The sequence below is a fragment of the Uloborus diversus genome, chromosome 8 (assembly GCF_026930045.1).
Source record: "Uloborus diversus isolate 005 chromosome 8, Udiv.v.3.1, whole genome shotgun sequence".
NCBI classification, from domain to species: Eukaryota; Metazoa; Arthropoda; class Arachnida; order Araneae; family Uloboridae; genus Uloborus; species Uloborus diversus.
This window is the reverse complement of record NC_072738.1, coordinates 68,415,962-68,430,559: the sequence shown is the minus strand read 5'-3', so window position 1 is coordinate 68,430,559 and position 14,598 is coordinate 68,415,962. Positions and strand designations below refer to the sequence as shown.

The 14,598-nt window shown below is 35.1% G+C and overlaps 1 protein-coding gene across 2 annotated transcripts in view; it reads right to left on the bottom strand.

The window, feature by feature from the left end:
* Window positions 1–14,062, bottom strand: part of LOC129227598 (dual specificity tyrosine-phosphorylation-regulated kinase 4-like) — a 60,958-nt gene extending 46,896 nt beyond the window's left edge. For both annotated transcript variants that reach the window (XM_054862181.1, XM_054862180.1), the window contains exons 1-6: window positions 13,952–14,062; window positions 9,550–9,869; window positions 8,283–8,452; window positions 7,210–7,346; window positions 5,923–6,063; window positions 2,238–2,376 (exon numbers count right to left, since the gene is read on the bottom strand). In XM_054862181.1, coding sequence (XP_054718156.1) covers window positions 2,238–2,376; window positions 5,923–6,063; window positions 7,210–7,346; window positions 8,283–8,452; window positions 9,550–9,869; window positions 13,952–14,034 — 990 coding nt within the window. In that variant the 5' untranslated portion in view covers window positions 14,035–14,062. The remainder of the gene's footprint in view (window positions 1–2,237; window positions 2,377–5,922; window positions 6,064–7,209; window positions 7,347–8,282; window positions 8,453–9,549; window positions 9,870–13,951) is intronic.
* Window positions 14,063–14,598: the final 536 nt, after the last annotated feature.

The following is a 14,598-nucleotide window of genomic DNA, read 5'->3' as shown; positions in this document are numbered from 1 at the left end:
TCGTGTGCTTCTTATCGTTGTCTTGATAAAAAACAAAGTTTTTTCCCGATAACCAAATTTTTGGCTAACAGTTTAAAATTGGTTTTTAAAATATTTAAATGAACACCATGATTCATTCTTTTATCAAAAAATTCCAAACTACCAAGTCCTGATGCTAATACGCACCCTCACACAAGAACACCTTCACCGTCCTGATTAACTGATCCAACTAAGTTCTTCTAAGTTCCTAATTTTTTCTTCTATTTACAATTACACAACAATTTAACCAAAAATGTTGAACTGATTTTAATTTGTAAGTAAGACGTAAATACAAAACGTTTTGAGCTTATTTATCATTGATTTTGTGACGAAAAGCGTAAGCTTTCTGTTTTTCGTACGGCCAAGAAAATTTCTGCGGGAAGGGGTCCCATTTAATCCAGCTAATCAGAGAACTTGGCGAACAATTTTAGGTGAAAATTAAATGTAAAAATTTTCATTTAACTCTGCAGAAATTTTAACAGCACTCAAATGTGTATTTTTCATAAATTTTTTAACTGTAAATTTCCAAATTTCCGATCACGCTTTGTCATTTTTGCCGGTTGACCTTTTCTTACCTTGTTTTTGGTCCGATTCTTTTCTTTAAAGCCTTTTATCAAGCACTTTACTATAGAACGGAATAAATTAACTAATTTAGAAAGATTTCAAACCAATTTACGGCTACTGTGAGGAAAAAATTTAAATTTTGAATGGTGTTTGTGAGTTTTTACGAATACCAGCCATTTTAAAGTAATAAGCACGATATTAAGGATAAATAAACAAAACATTAAAGCCAAATGACTTTACATTGTCAACACAAGGCAAAAAATAATAAAGAGAACGACGTATGATAATTTTAATCATGAATTTATTCGAAAATATTTGAGTGTACAACGACTTTTGTGGCGTCTGTCTCTTCGTTTTTTGACCCATTTCAAAAAGAAGATCCGTCAATATTTTGAAGAAATTACAGGGTTTTATTTAGAATGACATAGGAAAAAAGTGAAAAAATATTGGACATCATATTCGAAATCAGTTTTGAGTTATTTTGGTTTTACTAAAACATTTCAGTGTACGAACACTTTTGGGAGTCACTGTTTAGTTTATTTCGTAAGATACTATTTCCCAGTTGCCAAATGATAATATATGTTTTCCATTCCAAAAATCGTAGGTTCCATTTCAGCATGTCAAAAAAAAAGGTACTAATTTTTTCCATCAACATTGCTGTACATATAATTATAATATTACCAATAGATAACGTATAAGGAAAAAACTAAAAATATTATGGGGTTCCAAAATTATTCCACAGTACCAATGAGAACATTGAAAAAATCGCAACACTTTTTTAAAAGGCGAAAAAAATTAAACAGTAATAATCAGTAAAAACTATAGCAAAATCAATGCAAGCGGTAGTTGGTAGAGATGTTATAGATGACAAAAGGTTTGCCATGAAAAGTGCCAAACATTTTGTTAGTAGGCCAAACAAAATACACAAAACATTAGTAATGGATACATTGAAAAAACGCAAATGAACTGCAACGAATAAAGAAACATGATGAATAAAGCAGAAATTAAAAAGGTTCGAATGAATATATTGTACTGCAACTGAGAAAAAGAAATTTGAGATTGATTGAGAGTCAAAAATTCGAAGTAGAATGTAATTTTAAAAAATGGCGTTTTATCACAAGTGCGTCAATACAATTTTCCAAACTGCTCACCATTTAAAAGAATGGTCTTTCATTTTTAAAATGAACGAACGGATCCGTTCATTTTAAGGGCTATGTTGATGGTTGTCGAAAGTATTATTTTGATCATCGAACAATTTATCAGAAGTTATTATAAACAAAAATATTAAGCCACAGAATTAAAAAACATAAATATATATACTTACAATAATAAATCACCAAAAAATGCAGCACCTTTTTAACTCACAATTAATTTATTCCGTTTTTTGTTAAAATATTATTTTTGAAATTCTAAATTAAAAGTTAGTTATTATTTTTCTTTTCTTCTTGCAACACATAAATACAGCAAGGCTTCGCTGCATGTTTTAACTCGACGAAAGGTTTTCCTGTCCGCTACAAACGACACAGCCCTAACATTGATGTAACATCTCAATGTTTTTTAACCTTTCCCAACACTAAATGAACAAGTCAAAAAGATAAATTTGGCTTACATATTTGTTAGAGGTACATTTAAACTAATCTCAGAAATTGATATACCGGTTTGAGGTCACAATGTATGATTTGTTCTTTGTGCAGTAGCCGCAGGCACTGAACAAGAGCAAAGGCGAATCGTCTGATCATCGTCGATCCGATGCCCCGGTAGTTGTTCTTTTTGATTAGTTCGTACAGGTTGAGTCTGAAAAGAGAGATCAGATTAATTTTAATGAGAGCTATGTGGTAATATTATTCTCAGGTATCACTACAAATATTTCATTGTAAATTTGTATGCATCATGGAGATATCCTACAATCACGTTTTTATAAAAACAGCACATGAAACCTCCGAAAAATACGATACTTGAAGAACATGAGTTTCAAAGAACCCTAATACATTTCCCCGAATTACATAGTTTCAAAATACATGATTTTCGAGCAATTCTCTTGAAAAAAAAATTGTGTAATATTTTATGTAAGATATGTTCCAAATATGTCATTGTCTCTAAATATGTCATTGTAAACTTGCGATTACAATGATGATCTGAAAAAAAAATTTCGAGTAATTTTCTTGAAAAAGAATAAAATTTGAAGTAAAATGAGTTCCATATGGGTCATTGTCTACAATTATTGCATTGCAAACTGGGATACATGGAGGTATACAAAATTCAAGTTTGTACACCAATATTACACACGTAACCCTCAAAGAACACGATACTTCAAGAGCACGAGTTTCGAAAAACTCTTAATATCTTCCCCGAATTACACAGTTTCACAAAACATGACTTTCGAGTAACTCTCTTGAAACAGTTACTTGAGCAACTCTCTATTGAATAATCTTGAAACAGAATTCAAATGTATGCACTATTTCAAATAAAATAAGTTCCAAATATGTCATTTGTTCGATAAAATAGAAATTATGATTTGGCTAATCAGATTTCCGAAATGTTATAACGAGACGCCAGAATTCCCCCTCACCCAGCGTCTTTTAAAAGGGTACACATAATTGACTGGTTTTTAGATGGCAGTTCATTCTCAATGCTATAAATAAATGGTTTAACTAATTATACCTTACAGCAGGAGAAATAATAAATGACACAAGCATATAAATTTAAACATTTTATTCCTTACACGTAAAACTTGTAAATCACTTAACTAAGAAGAAACTCTTTGAACGAAGAATAAAAATTTGAACAATATTTACATCTACTTTTCATTGGCTAGGACTTTTTTTTAAAGTCTTTTTTGATTTCAATCTTGTAAAATCTTCACAAGCTAACTATTCCGATATTAATTTTATATGTCATTGTTACAAATGACAATGTAACTGTTCTAATTAATCCTTCACAGTTATTATTTTCAGATTTTTTTGTTCATCTATAGTCAAATTTATTTTTCACCGGGGCGTGAAGTAAGCAGGTCAGAGCATCGGGACTTAGTCTGAAAACCAGAACTATCCAGGTCATACCGGGACGTCTGGCAAGCTTAGTTATTTTCAAAGGCGACGTTTATTTTCATTTTTGCGCTTGAAACGGAGTGTCGTTTTTTGTATCCTCGAACAACACGATTTCAAAGAGCATGGAATTAATTAATCGTGTCCTTCGACAGTTGCCTGTATGTTATACTGTTCGCAATGATTCTATGAGTCAACCATATAGCGAAACTACTAATGACTATCATGCTTGTTGAAAGTAACAGCAAAGAGCAAATACGAATTGTTCAATTTATCTTATGTGACAGTTCGTGGGAGCTTGTGATTATCAGAGCGTGGATGGGACATTTAGAAAAAATGCAATTTGAACTGTTGTTAATTCAATACGATCAACAACAACAATTCAAAAACTTTATGAGAAACAGCGGTTGACGACTCCAGTTAGAAGTCCATCTAAACCAAACTGACCTCATCTGATCCTTTTTTTAACAAAGAACTTTAGAAAACTTTATATAGAACTGCAAGAAATTTAACGTTCTTTTATTTTTATTTCACTTTAGCAATTATTTTAGTTACTGAACGAAGTATTAAAAATTTCTTAATAAACAAAACTCACTAAATAAAATTTTTTGCCAAATTTACATTGTGGTGATCGGATGTAGACATGCGGGATGAGCGACGGGTTCGTGGCGGGGTTTGATTCACGAACCTTTGTGATTCTAACCCAGTACTTTACTGCTGAGCCAAAAGGACTTACAACCTCTGTGGTGAAGTTCGGTTATTAGCTCTCTAAATGCACGCCCCAACATGTTTTAAGAAAGTATTTTAGCGTGGCATAGGCGTCATGATAGCCAAAATATTTATAGGAGTCTGAATTTAGTTTCGATCCATGGGTATTGCTGTTACCATCCCTCAAACTTGATCAGTCATGACAACGGAACGTTTATTGCGAGAAAAATCCTAACTAAAGTAGATAAATGGCAGTAGCTGATTTAGATAACCTTATGATGTTGTTTAGTGTTATTTACCCTTGCAGCTAGGTTTTAATTGAATTCAGTAACAAAGACCCAAGGTTACGTTCTATATAGTAAGTACTGAAATTACAAAGTTAATTTATCTGATGAACTTCGAACCTTTCGTTTTACATTAATGTCACTAATCTAAATATTCTCGGCATCTGGCGGTTGAATTTTGAAAGTTAAATGATCAGCTGACATTCAAGTTCGTATGCTCACATATGTACTCTTCCTTCCTCTCAAAGAAAGGCAGATGGTATCAAAAGTATTAAGTATGACAGAAAGAAGAAGTTATAAATTTTAACATTTACAAACATGGATATAATATAAGAGATGCGTATCTCTATATTTCTTTTATTTAAGGATAAACCTATATCAGGTCAGGTTTTGACAAAACTTGAATAAGGCCTCCTTCACCACGAGGCAACTTAGTTGAATCAACATTCGAACGGGCGGTTATTGGGAAGTGTAACCAGGTGGAAAAGTGAAGAAATCGCAGGGCATCCCTCACACGACAATAAACTGCCCGTTTGAGACCGGCACACCAAGCACATGTGCCGCCACCATTGTCATTCCGATGAGTTCATTCAACTTTTTAGTTGGTTCAACCCATCAGGAACTGACCAAGCGTTCGCTCTACACACGAGTAAACTAGCTGGCAGTCAACTTGATTCAGTTTTAAGTTGCTTCAATCAACTTGGTTCAGAGTTGTGGAGCAGCTAATTGAATAAATTTGGATTATTTTAAGAACAGATGATTCCACTAAGTGAAGACAACGAAAAATGCCAACTAACTAGCTGACAGGTAGTTTTTTCCGAAAAGTTGATTCCACTAACCACTTCGTGCGTAGGAGGATTAAACTTACTTTAGAATATCCTATTTAGTAAGCACCGCCATACTAATGAACCAAGCCCCGAACTTAAAATACATGGATGGGCAGAAATTCCCAATTTTCTGAATGGAACACCAAACTTTGCAGAATGATAAAATATGGGTATATTATGTCCCCGAAATTTGTGAATCGTCAGAAAATGTTTTCCGAACAGGGGAATTTCTGAGGAAGTAACTTCCTATCTGGGCATCCCTGGAACCAAATAAAACTTTCTCGAAAAAAGTTATGATTTTCTAATAACGGGATCCAACCTCTAGCACAGACATCCCAATTCGACCAAAACTAGAGACGAAATTTATGTCAAAAGCTTTTCATTGCATGCTTTTTTTTTAATTTTATTTTAAGTTAGAGTGTTTTGGCTAAGATTTTCCGGTAGTATCATAAAACATTATGTAAGCTTCTGCCTTACCCCATGAGTTCGAATGTGATGCAAAGATGATTCCTGAAGTAAAAGTGATTCATCATTCGGATCATGTGATGACTGCCGTCTTTGTCCTTCCTGCACAGGTGCTCAAGGATTTTGACTTCCACCAGAGCCTGCTGGTGAAACCTAAAACAGTGCATGAGCTGCTTATAATCGTTAATGATTTTTCATGCATAAAGTTATGATAAACAGCAAAATATTTTTCTCATATGGGACAATTTTCAAAGCTACATTCAAACATGTATACATTGTGCAGAGTGATTTCTGATACTCTGAGGATACATACTAGTTTATTTTTAGTTTAAGATACTACTGCAAGAATAAATACAAAACATCTAAGTGAGTATCCTATTCTATTTGGTTCCATATCTCATTACTGAGACCTAGTCGTCTTATGGCCCAGCTGCCAACTATTCATGCATTTGGTTGCACAATTTAAACACTTGGGTGCAATTGTAAATAATAATAATGATATTAATACTGAAATTGATAACAGAATTGATATGGCCAACAGATGCTATAATGAATTACGAAACCAATTTAAATTGAAATGCTGTTGTGTTGTGGCTTATCCTCCAACTATCTGAGGAATTCAGACAAGATCCAAAAAACCGTTGTACTCAGCAAAAGCTTGCTGAGCTTGACACTTTGAGCAGACTGAAAAGATCTTTCTTCCCTCAGAAAACGAGAGGCTTTTAGTGTGACCGCTCGCCAATCGTGAAATTGTTTAATACTTAAACAATGAAACAAAAATTCAGATGTACAAGGTATTAGTAAGACTAATAGTGAACGTTAAGGCTAATAGTGAATACAAGTGAACGTTGGACAATAAATAAATTAGATAATGTCTTTTAGCGAAAAATTTTGAGAAAAAATTCTTTTAGGGGTCTGGCCAATAAGATATCATTATGAAGTACAACAGAAATTTAGATAACATAATTTAGTTAAGTAGTTAAAGCCTCTTAACTAAGATATCTTGCTCCTATTTACAGAATGGGGATGAAAGCCAAGTGAGGAAAACGATATTTCTGAAATAGGAGGAAAAGAGAAATAGAGTCGGGCCTTGTACAATATCGATGGACATTGGACAACACAGAAATGTGTTTATTGAGCTTGGTATATATAGGTGGAGGACATTGGTACCAATAAGATGAATAAAAATGGGCTAAGCTGATTGCGAACTTTAACCGGGAGTCTTCTGTAGAGCTTATAAAGGAGAATAAGATTAGTTTTTGTTAAAATAGGCAAAGAATTTGAAAAACTTGCACTTACCTTTTTTTGTTCCTGATTATCTTGAGTGCCACCTGTTGGTCTGTCTTATGATCGAGCGCCCTGATAACTTGACCAAAGGATCCTTTTCCTATCACTTCTAGTATTTCGTACCGATATGAAAGATGATCGTGCAGGACCTGCGAATGAGGATGATAAAAATAAAATACTGCTACAAGGACAAATCAAATGCAGATATCAAGAGAAAATAACAGTAGTTTTTTTTTTATAATAATATAAATAGAGAACGCTTTAGAATTTTTATAAATTTTCCTTCCAGTTGCGTAGAGCACACACTGTAAAAACGATTCAGAAACGTTCCTGAAAAATAATAGGCAGCTGATGTGCCCAATTTCAACCAGTAACATATCTTGCAAAAACCAGGAACGATTTCCGATAAAAGTCAGTAACCTTTCTGAAATATTAAGAAATCTCCCCTATTAAAGCCAGTCGTGAACCTTCTTAATAGATTAAATAGGTTTAATTTATTTGATTACAACCCTCCAGATTAACCACGACGGTCAAGCTACGCGAAAATTGCAAGCAAGAACCACGCATATTCCTTGCCTGCAATTTCTGCCTCGCAAAGCTGTAGCTATCCAGTGACTTCTTTGCTCCCATTGGAAGCTTAGTCAATCCGGACGGGCCATAAACAATCTAAAGCCGATACACTTAATAAACACGCTCCGTCAATATTTAAACTGGTGGCAAAAAATATTTTTCACACCAGTGCAAGGTCTGATTCGTGCATCTTTTATAAATTCAGGAAACTTTTTTGCGAAGATACTTGATTTTTTGGGGAAATAGGTGAAAACCTCTGAAATCACGAAACGTTCCACGGAAATAACCAGTAACGTTTCGGAATTTTTTTACAGTGCAAGACGTACTCAGATAATAATGTCCGCATTACTTTTTGATACGAATAAATTAGTCTAATTAATGGTTTTTTGATTACTACGATTTCTAAGCTACATAATACTATAACAAAAGTTAATGACATGTGATGGAGAATAGTAAAACATTACAGTGTTAAAACATTTAAGCGAAGTAAAAGATTCCTAGGATTAAGTACTGACCTTAATATAGGATCCGTTGTCATCGTCATATCCGTGGTTGTGGGGGGCTCCTTCTTCTCCTTCGATTTTAGTGGCTTCGAGGCCGAGGTACCATATTTCCGGATATTCGCCGCTCTGCAGCTCTTTCCGCTCGAAGGAGTTCAGACGTGACCCATAATATTTGAGCACCTCTGAAAAAAAAAAAGAGAAAAGAGTGAAAATTAAGAATGCTTAAAGAATAAGGAATTTTTAGACTCATTAAAGGGATTTATTAATTAATTACTAGCGGTACCCGCACGGCTTTGTCCGTAGTATAAAATTAAAAGGTCATTTGGTTCGCCTGTATATTTATAAATAATGGATGATGAATTTCTCGCAAATTTGTTATGTTTATTTGCTCGCCCACGTCAAGGTGATTTGCTCGTACACATTATTATAATTTACTCGACCACGTTATGATAATATACTCGTCCATGTTATGATAATTTGATCGGTAAAATGATCTTAAAATTGGAATAGAAAAAGAACAAAATTGAATTTTTGAAACATCGCTTCGAGGTGCTCCCCCCTAGGCTACGAGCTAGTTCTGTACCAAATTTCATGAAAATCGGTCGAACGGTCTAGGCGCTATGCGCATAACAGACATCCAGACATCCAGAGACAGACTTTCAGCTTTATTATTAGTAAAGAATTCTTGAAAAATAGGTGATACACTAAAAGTTAAAACGTTCGAGACTATTCCGCAATCACGACCTAAGTAGCACAGGTGACTTTTAAACAATGGCTTACTCAAAGGGGAGGATTTGGAGACATATACCCCCGCCGAAAAGCAGAAATCTTACTTTTCTGATCATAGATAATGAGTAAAACTAACCATATCCCCTCTCCCTTCCGAAATTTGGCCACATTTCCCCCCAAAATTTTTCTGACTACAGACTTACTTTTAAACGTTTTAAAATGGTTGTCACAAGGTTGACCATCATTTCAAAATGTTTATGAAAGGAAGTGTGCTACCCCTAGGCTTGAAGCTATTCATTCCAGCTACAATTTCTGTAGTCTCTGATATTTTAAAGATTTGGAGCGAAAGAAGACTTGTTTACCAAGAAAACACTTTCTTGTTGATCTAGTCTCAATCAATGATTTAATTTTTTTTTCATACAGATCACTTAAGGTTTTTTTTTTTTTTTTTTTTTTTTTTTTTTTTACAGTTGATATTTGTTTTGTTTTTTTAAGGCTGCTTTAAGGCTTTTTTTCCACAGCTTTAGTATCAATGGAAACGAGAACTCACCATTTGGCAGTAGGGGCAGTCTTCTTCCATAGGGATCGTATCTGGCAGCAGGATGACTGTTCTCCCCGAAAGAAGCAGGTGGTGAGATCCACCTTTTGGGGTATGGATCGTCATTCCTGATGTCCTCAGCATCACTACTGTCTCCGGAATCTAGAGGTGGGGGTAGGCGGGGTAAAGGAGGAGGCGCAACCACCAAATCTTCTTCCCGCGGCTGAGGAATCGCCCTTTGCTGCGACAGAGACAAAATGCTCGGTAGACTTGTCGATTTGTCGGTGGTCAACCGGTGGTAGCCGCTGTTCTCGGCTGCTCGAAGATGGATTCTGTAAATGAGTAAAAGGGACATCTTTAAAGTTTACATTGATGAAGAAATATATTAAGTATCGAATTTTTAATATTTATTTAAAATGTGTCTCAATAGTTGTTTCTCTGTTCGGTTGGGTGACGTGGGGGTAAGGCGTTGGCCTTCCTCGCCGTGGTCCCGGGTTCTGATTTACGGTGGCCATTCCATGGATTTTTGAGATGCAGGAAATCGTCAATGTTCATGTCGTCTGGTTATGCGGCATGTAAAATATCCCTTGGGTATTCGTTTGGCTTCGAAAGCCTTCGGTAAAATTAAGTCCCTTGGGCAATTTTGCATCGAAGAGAGCCCAGGTGCCTCCATCTGCTGGCAACTGGACGTCAAAACTATCTGTGCCATTCACCTCCGTGCCTGCATGGTGGCATATACACTGTAAAAGAATTCCAAGACGTTACTGACTATTTCGATGTAACGTTTCGGGATTTCAACGGTTTTTACCCACTTCCTGGAAATATCAAGTATCATTGTCAAAAAGTTTCCTGAATTGCTACAAGTTGTCCGAATGCAGACTTTTCTCTGTAGTAAAAAATATTTTTAGCTCCCAGTTTAAAGAATCACTGAGAGTATTTATAAGGTGTCCCGGCTTCTGTCCGAATACGGCTCGTCCATGCTGACTAAACTCCCAAAGGGAGCTAATAAGTATGGACTACGTAGCTTTGCAAGAATTGCAATCAGGTGAGATGCTTGATTCTTATAAGCAATTCTGGCTTAGCTTTGGCCATGTCTTGATAAATCAAGAAGGTTCCAAGCTTTTATATTATTCCTACTTAAGATTACTCTGAAGTTCCAATGGCACGACTGGCTTTAAACGGGAAGATTTCTGAATTTTTCAGGAAAGTTACTGAGTTTTAACGGAAAACGTTTCTGGATTTTGCAAGGCATGTTAATGGCATAGATTGGGCACATCAGCTGCCTATTATTTTCCAGGAACGTTTCTGAATCGTTTTTACAGTGTATGAAAAACTAGGTGGTATGTCAAGGAATCGCACTAGGTCTGAAAAAGGCGTCTAACGCGGCCCCATTTGAAAGAAAAATATAGTTGTTTCACTCCAATGTTCAGTTGTAACGAAAGGGATGATTCATATTTTTAAAAAATATATTTCTTTTGTTGGGGCAAACCTAGCCTGGTGACTTTAATTGTGAAGACTGTTCAGATCCTAATCACAGCACTACGACGCTGCCAGGTTAGGTTTTCCCCAACTATGGATTCTTGAGGATAAACGGCTTTGGTCCATGACTACCGGCGCCACATTTTGTGTTTTGACTAAAAGCAAGAGCTCAGAATGTCAATTTATCATTTTGAGGTCAAGAGACATGCTCATTTACGTATTAACATAAAATATCTTTGTTAAACTTTTGTTATAGAACAACAGAAGTTGGCCAAAGATACAGCGTTTTAGAACTTTACATCGATGTAATTTCATGCGTTGGTATTTTTATTTTGGTATTAAGGAAACTATTCAAGCGACGAAACAACTTATATTTTGTCGACATAGCACGGAGAGCCCCTATGCCCTGTATGGACTGCTGGAGAGCCTACGATAGTCGGATACCAACCACTGGGGCACAGGATCGTCAGAAGTGTCGTACCGATCAGTAGCATCTCGGGATTCAAGCCTGGGCCCTTGGCACGGGAACCTGTTGACCTACCGACTCTGTCGTCGGGTCATACACGACGCCACCCACCACACCCTTACCCATGGTTTAACTGGCTGGCTCGGGTCCCGATGACAACTCCACTTTTTGATTCACACCAGAAACCGAACAGCTCCCGATTCAACACCCCCAGATGTATTGATTTGGATTGTGAGCATGGACAACTTTGTTAACACGACTGGTTTAACTTGCTGCAGTCACCGTTAGCGAACACAGGGGATTTTCGATTCGTCTGGTATCAAACCCGTGTTCCAGTGGCCTGATCCGTAAGTCGTTCCCCAGTCCAACGACTTACGGATCAGGCTACTGCTCTCGTTTAGTCAGGATAACTTTTTTTTTTTTTTAACCGCCAAAAGGTTTGTAAAACGCAGATTAACCTCTGAAAACTGAAATATTTGTTCGCATTCAAAGTAGCTATTTTAAAGAAAAGATGATTGAAAGGTTACATTTCTGCTCTTTTCGAAGGAAATAATTGGTATTTAGTTATTTAAAAACGTTGTTATAGGAATTCTTTTTTTCTGTAGAAAATCCCACTAAAGGTAATACTCACAGTAAAACAGATATAAGTCTGAGCTTTACTTCAAGAGGAAAATAATTCAGAATATGCATCCAACCATAGAAGAGCTCTTCAGATAGTGCAAAGATAAAATCTTTTGGGGCGAAAGAAAGCCCTCCAAAGTAAACAATAAGTAAATCGTTGAAAATGCTAGTCTTAACTGATTGAAAATAACCGTGATTTTAAAAAATACAAAAAAAAAAGGTTTGTCTTCGTTTACCATGACATATATTGTAGAACGGAGAAAATGCTGAATGTTGATATGAAATAAATACCTGTTCAACTATTACGAGAAGCATTTATAGAAAAAATGAGATTTTTTTTCCTTTGCAATGCATAAAGTTTAACTGATTAAAAAGAAGGAAGTTCCATCTGGAACTAAAAGGAGCATAACTTCCCGTAGGGTAATTCCGGGAGGAGATGGACCACGTTTTTTCTTCGTTCTCTAAAAGCTGTACATTTACATATATTTTACTTTTCATTGCATATACATATAGTGTATGATATTTCTTATAAAAATCTTAAGGTCATATCTTTAAAGGAATTTCTGTTATGATTTTTTGAAATTTTTGCTATACGGACCATCTCACCCGAAGTAGTCCGGGTCAGATGGACCATTTGAATGGGAGAGACGGACCACAATATAATTATGACATAATTGCACATTTATTATATTTACAAGTGTTTATTTTCATTACATTTTTTAAACCAATCCTAAAATGTATCAAAATTTACGTGAGCATACTGTGGCGACATTTTAATTTGTGCTCCAGGAGGCATTCTATCCAGCAACTCATCTTTTATGTTGTTTCCTTTCAACCTACAACAAAGAGGAAAAAATGTTCCTCGCCTTTACAACATGCTAAAAGTGAAATAGTTTCTCCGTATACTCCAAATACAATTAATACCACATTTTTAAATTCTTTAATAACCACTACTTCGCCGAGTTTATTATTCAACTGCAAAACAGTTTCATCTATATTAAAGATACAAAAGAGCTTTTCAAAAAGATAGTATTCCTTAAGTTAACCTTCGAACACCCATAGTCTTTTCTTCAACGACTTTAACACCATTTTTTAAATTAACTACAGTCCATTCCCTGCGTGTTTACGAACTTTTTCAAATATAGTTAGTTGACATAGTTTAAAAACAGAAAAATACCATCCTTTAGTATTATTAATTCAGTTCCTTGAAAATCAATATTTAAAAAAATTTAATATTATATTCAAGGCCCATCTCTCCTGTATAGACGTGCTTCATCTCCCGTGTTAGCGTGGTCTATCTCTCTCGATTGTATGGGTGAAAAGTACAATCCTCCCTAACCTTTCACTGTGGATTTCACATCGCCACTTTAGGTATTAGGAAGTCGACATGTACCTAGATATTACAGTATCAAAAACAGTTAGATTGCATTCAATACAATAGCTTAAATTGTATATTATAATTATGTAAAAAAATATTCGACTTACAATATAACAATATGGAATTTATATCAAATTCAGTTTCTCTAGCTTTTAGGGTTTATTTTTCAGTATATTTCAACCGTTAATGAGTTTTCTATTAGGAAAACTTCAAATTAAGCTGATTTGTCCATAAAAGTGCATTTAACATTTTTCATTTAGTGCATCATTTAACGAGTTGGAAATTACAGAACAGAATTACAAAAAAAAACCATATATATATATATATATCCGACGCATACCCAATCAGGCCATCACGGCCTCTCCTCCTAGTTCTGAGTTGTATGTTAAGCAGTTGTGAAACAAGGAGGAAAAGGAATGTTTTGGTAATAAGTAGAATCAAGACACATTTATAGCAGCAAAATTTCTAACCTGTGATTCAATGAAGCTAATGTGGAGGAACCAGTGCTAGTGAGATGCAATTGGCTGCTGAAAGCACAGCCGAGACGACCCATCGGGTCACGATGTAGACCCGGACTCTGCAAAAGAAACAAAAATATATCACTATAGTTTTAACTTTCAAGCTTAACAATCATAAAATAAACATTGTTTAAACTAAATACTAGCTGCGTTGCCCGGCTTTGCACGGTCTACCTCGAAAATAAAAGTTATGTCAAGTGTTCAACAATCAGGCTTGAACAGAAAAAAAAAAGTAAAATTTAGCGGTGATTGCCGAAAAATGACCAAAAAGTATACATTTTAGATCCCCCGATAACAGGAAAAGCATTTAAAACAAAATCCAGAATTTTACTTGTTCATATTTGAGAAAAAAAATGGCAACAGATCTTTCGTCTCAATGATTTTCTTCACCGTTACAAGTTTTAATATAAGCATTGTTACGGAAAATTGAGGTGAAGCAATGAACGATAACTTGAATTGAGGAAAGCTTTCGAAAAATAGGAATTTTATGTAGAAATCTAAGTATCATAATTAATATAGTTTTAAATTCATATCTCCGCTAATTATTATCAGAGGATTATATTAAATAACCAAACATAAACCCGGGAAAATTACGAGTC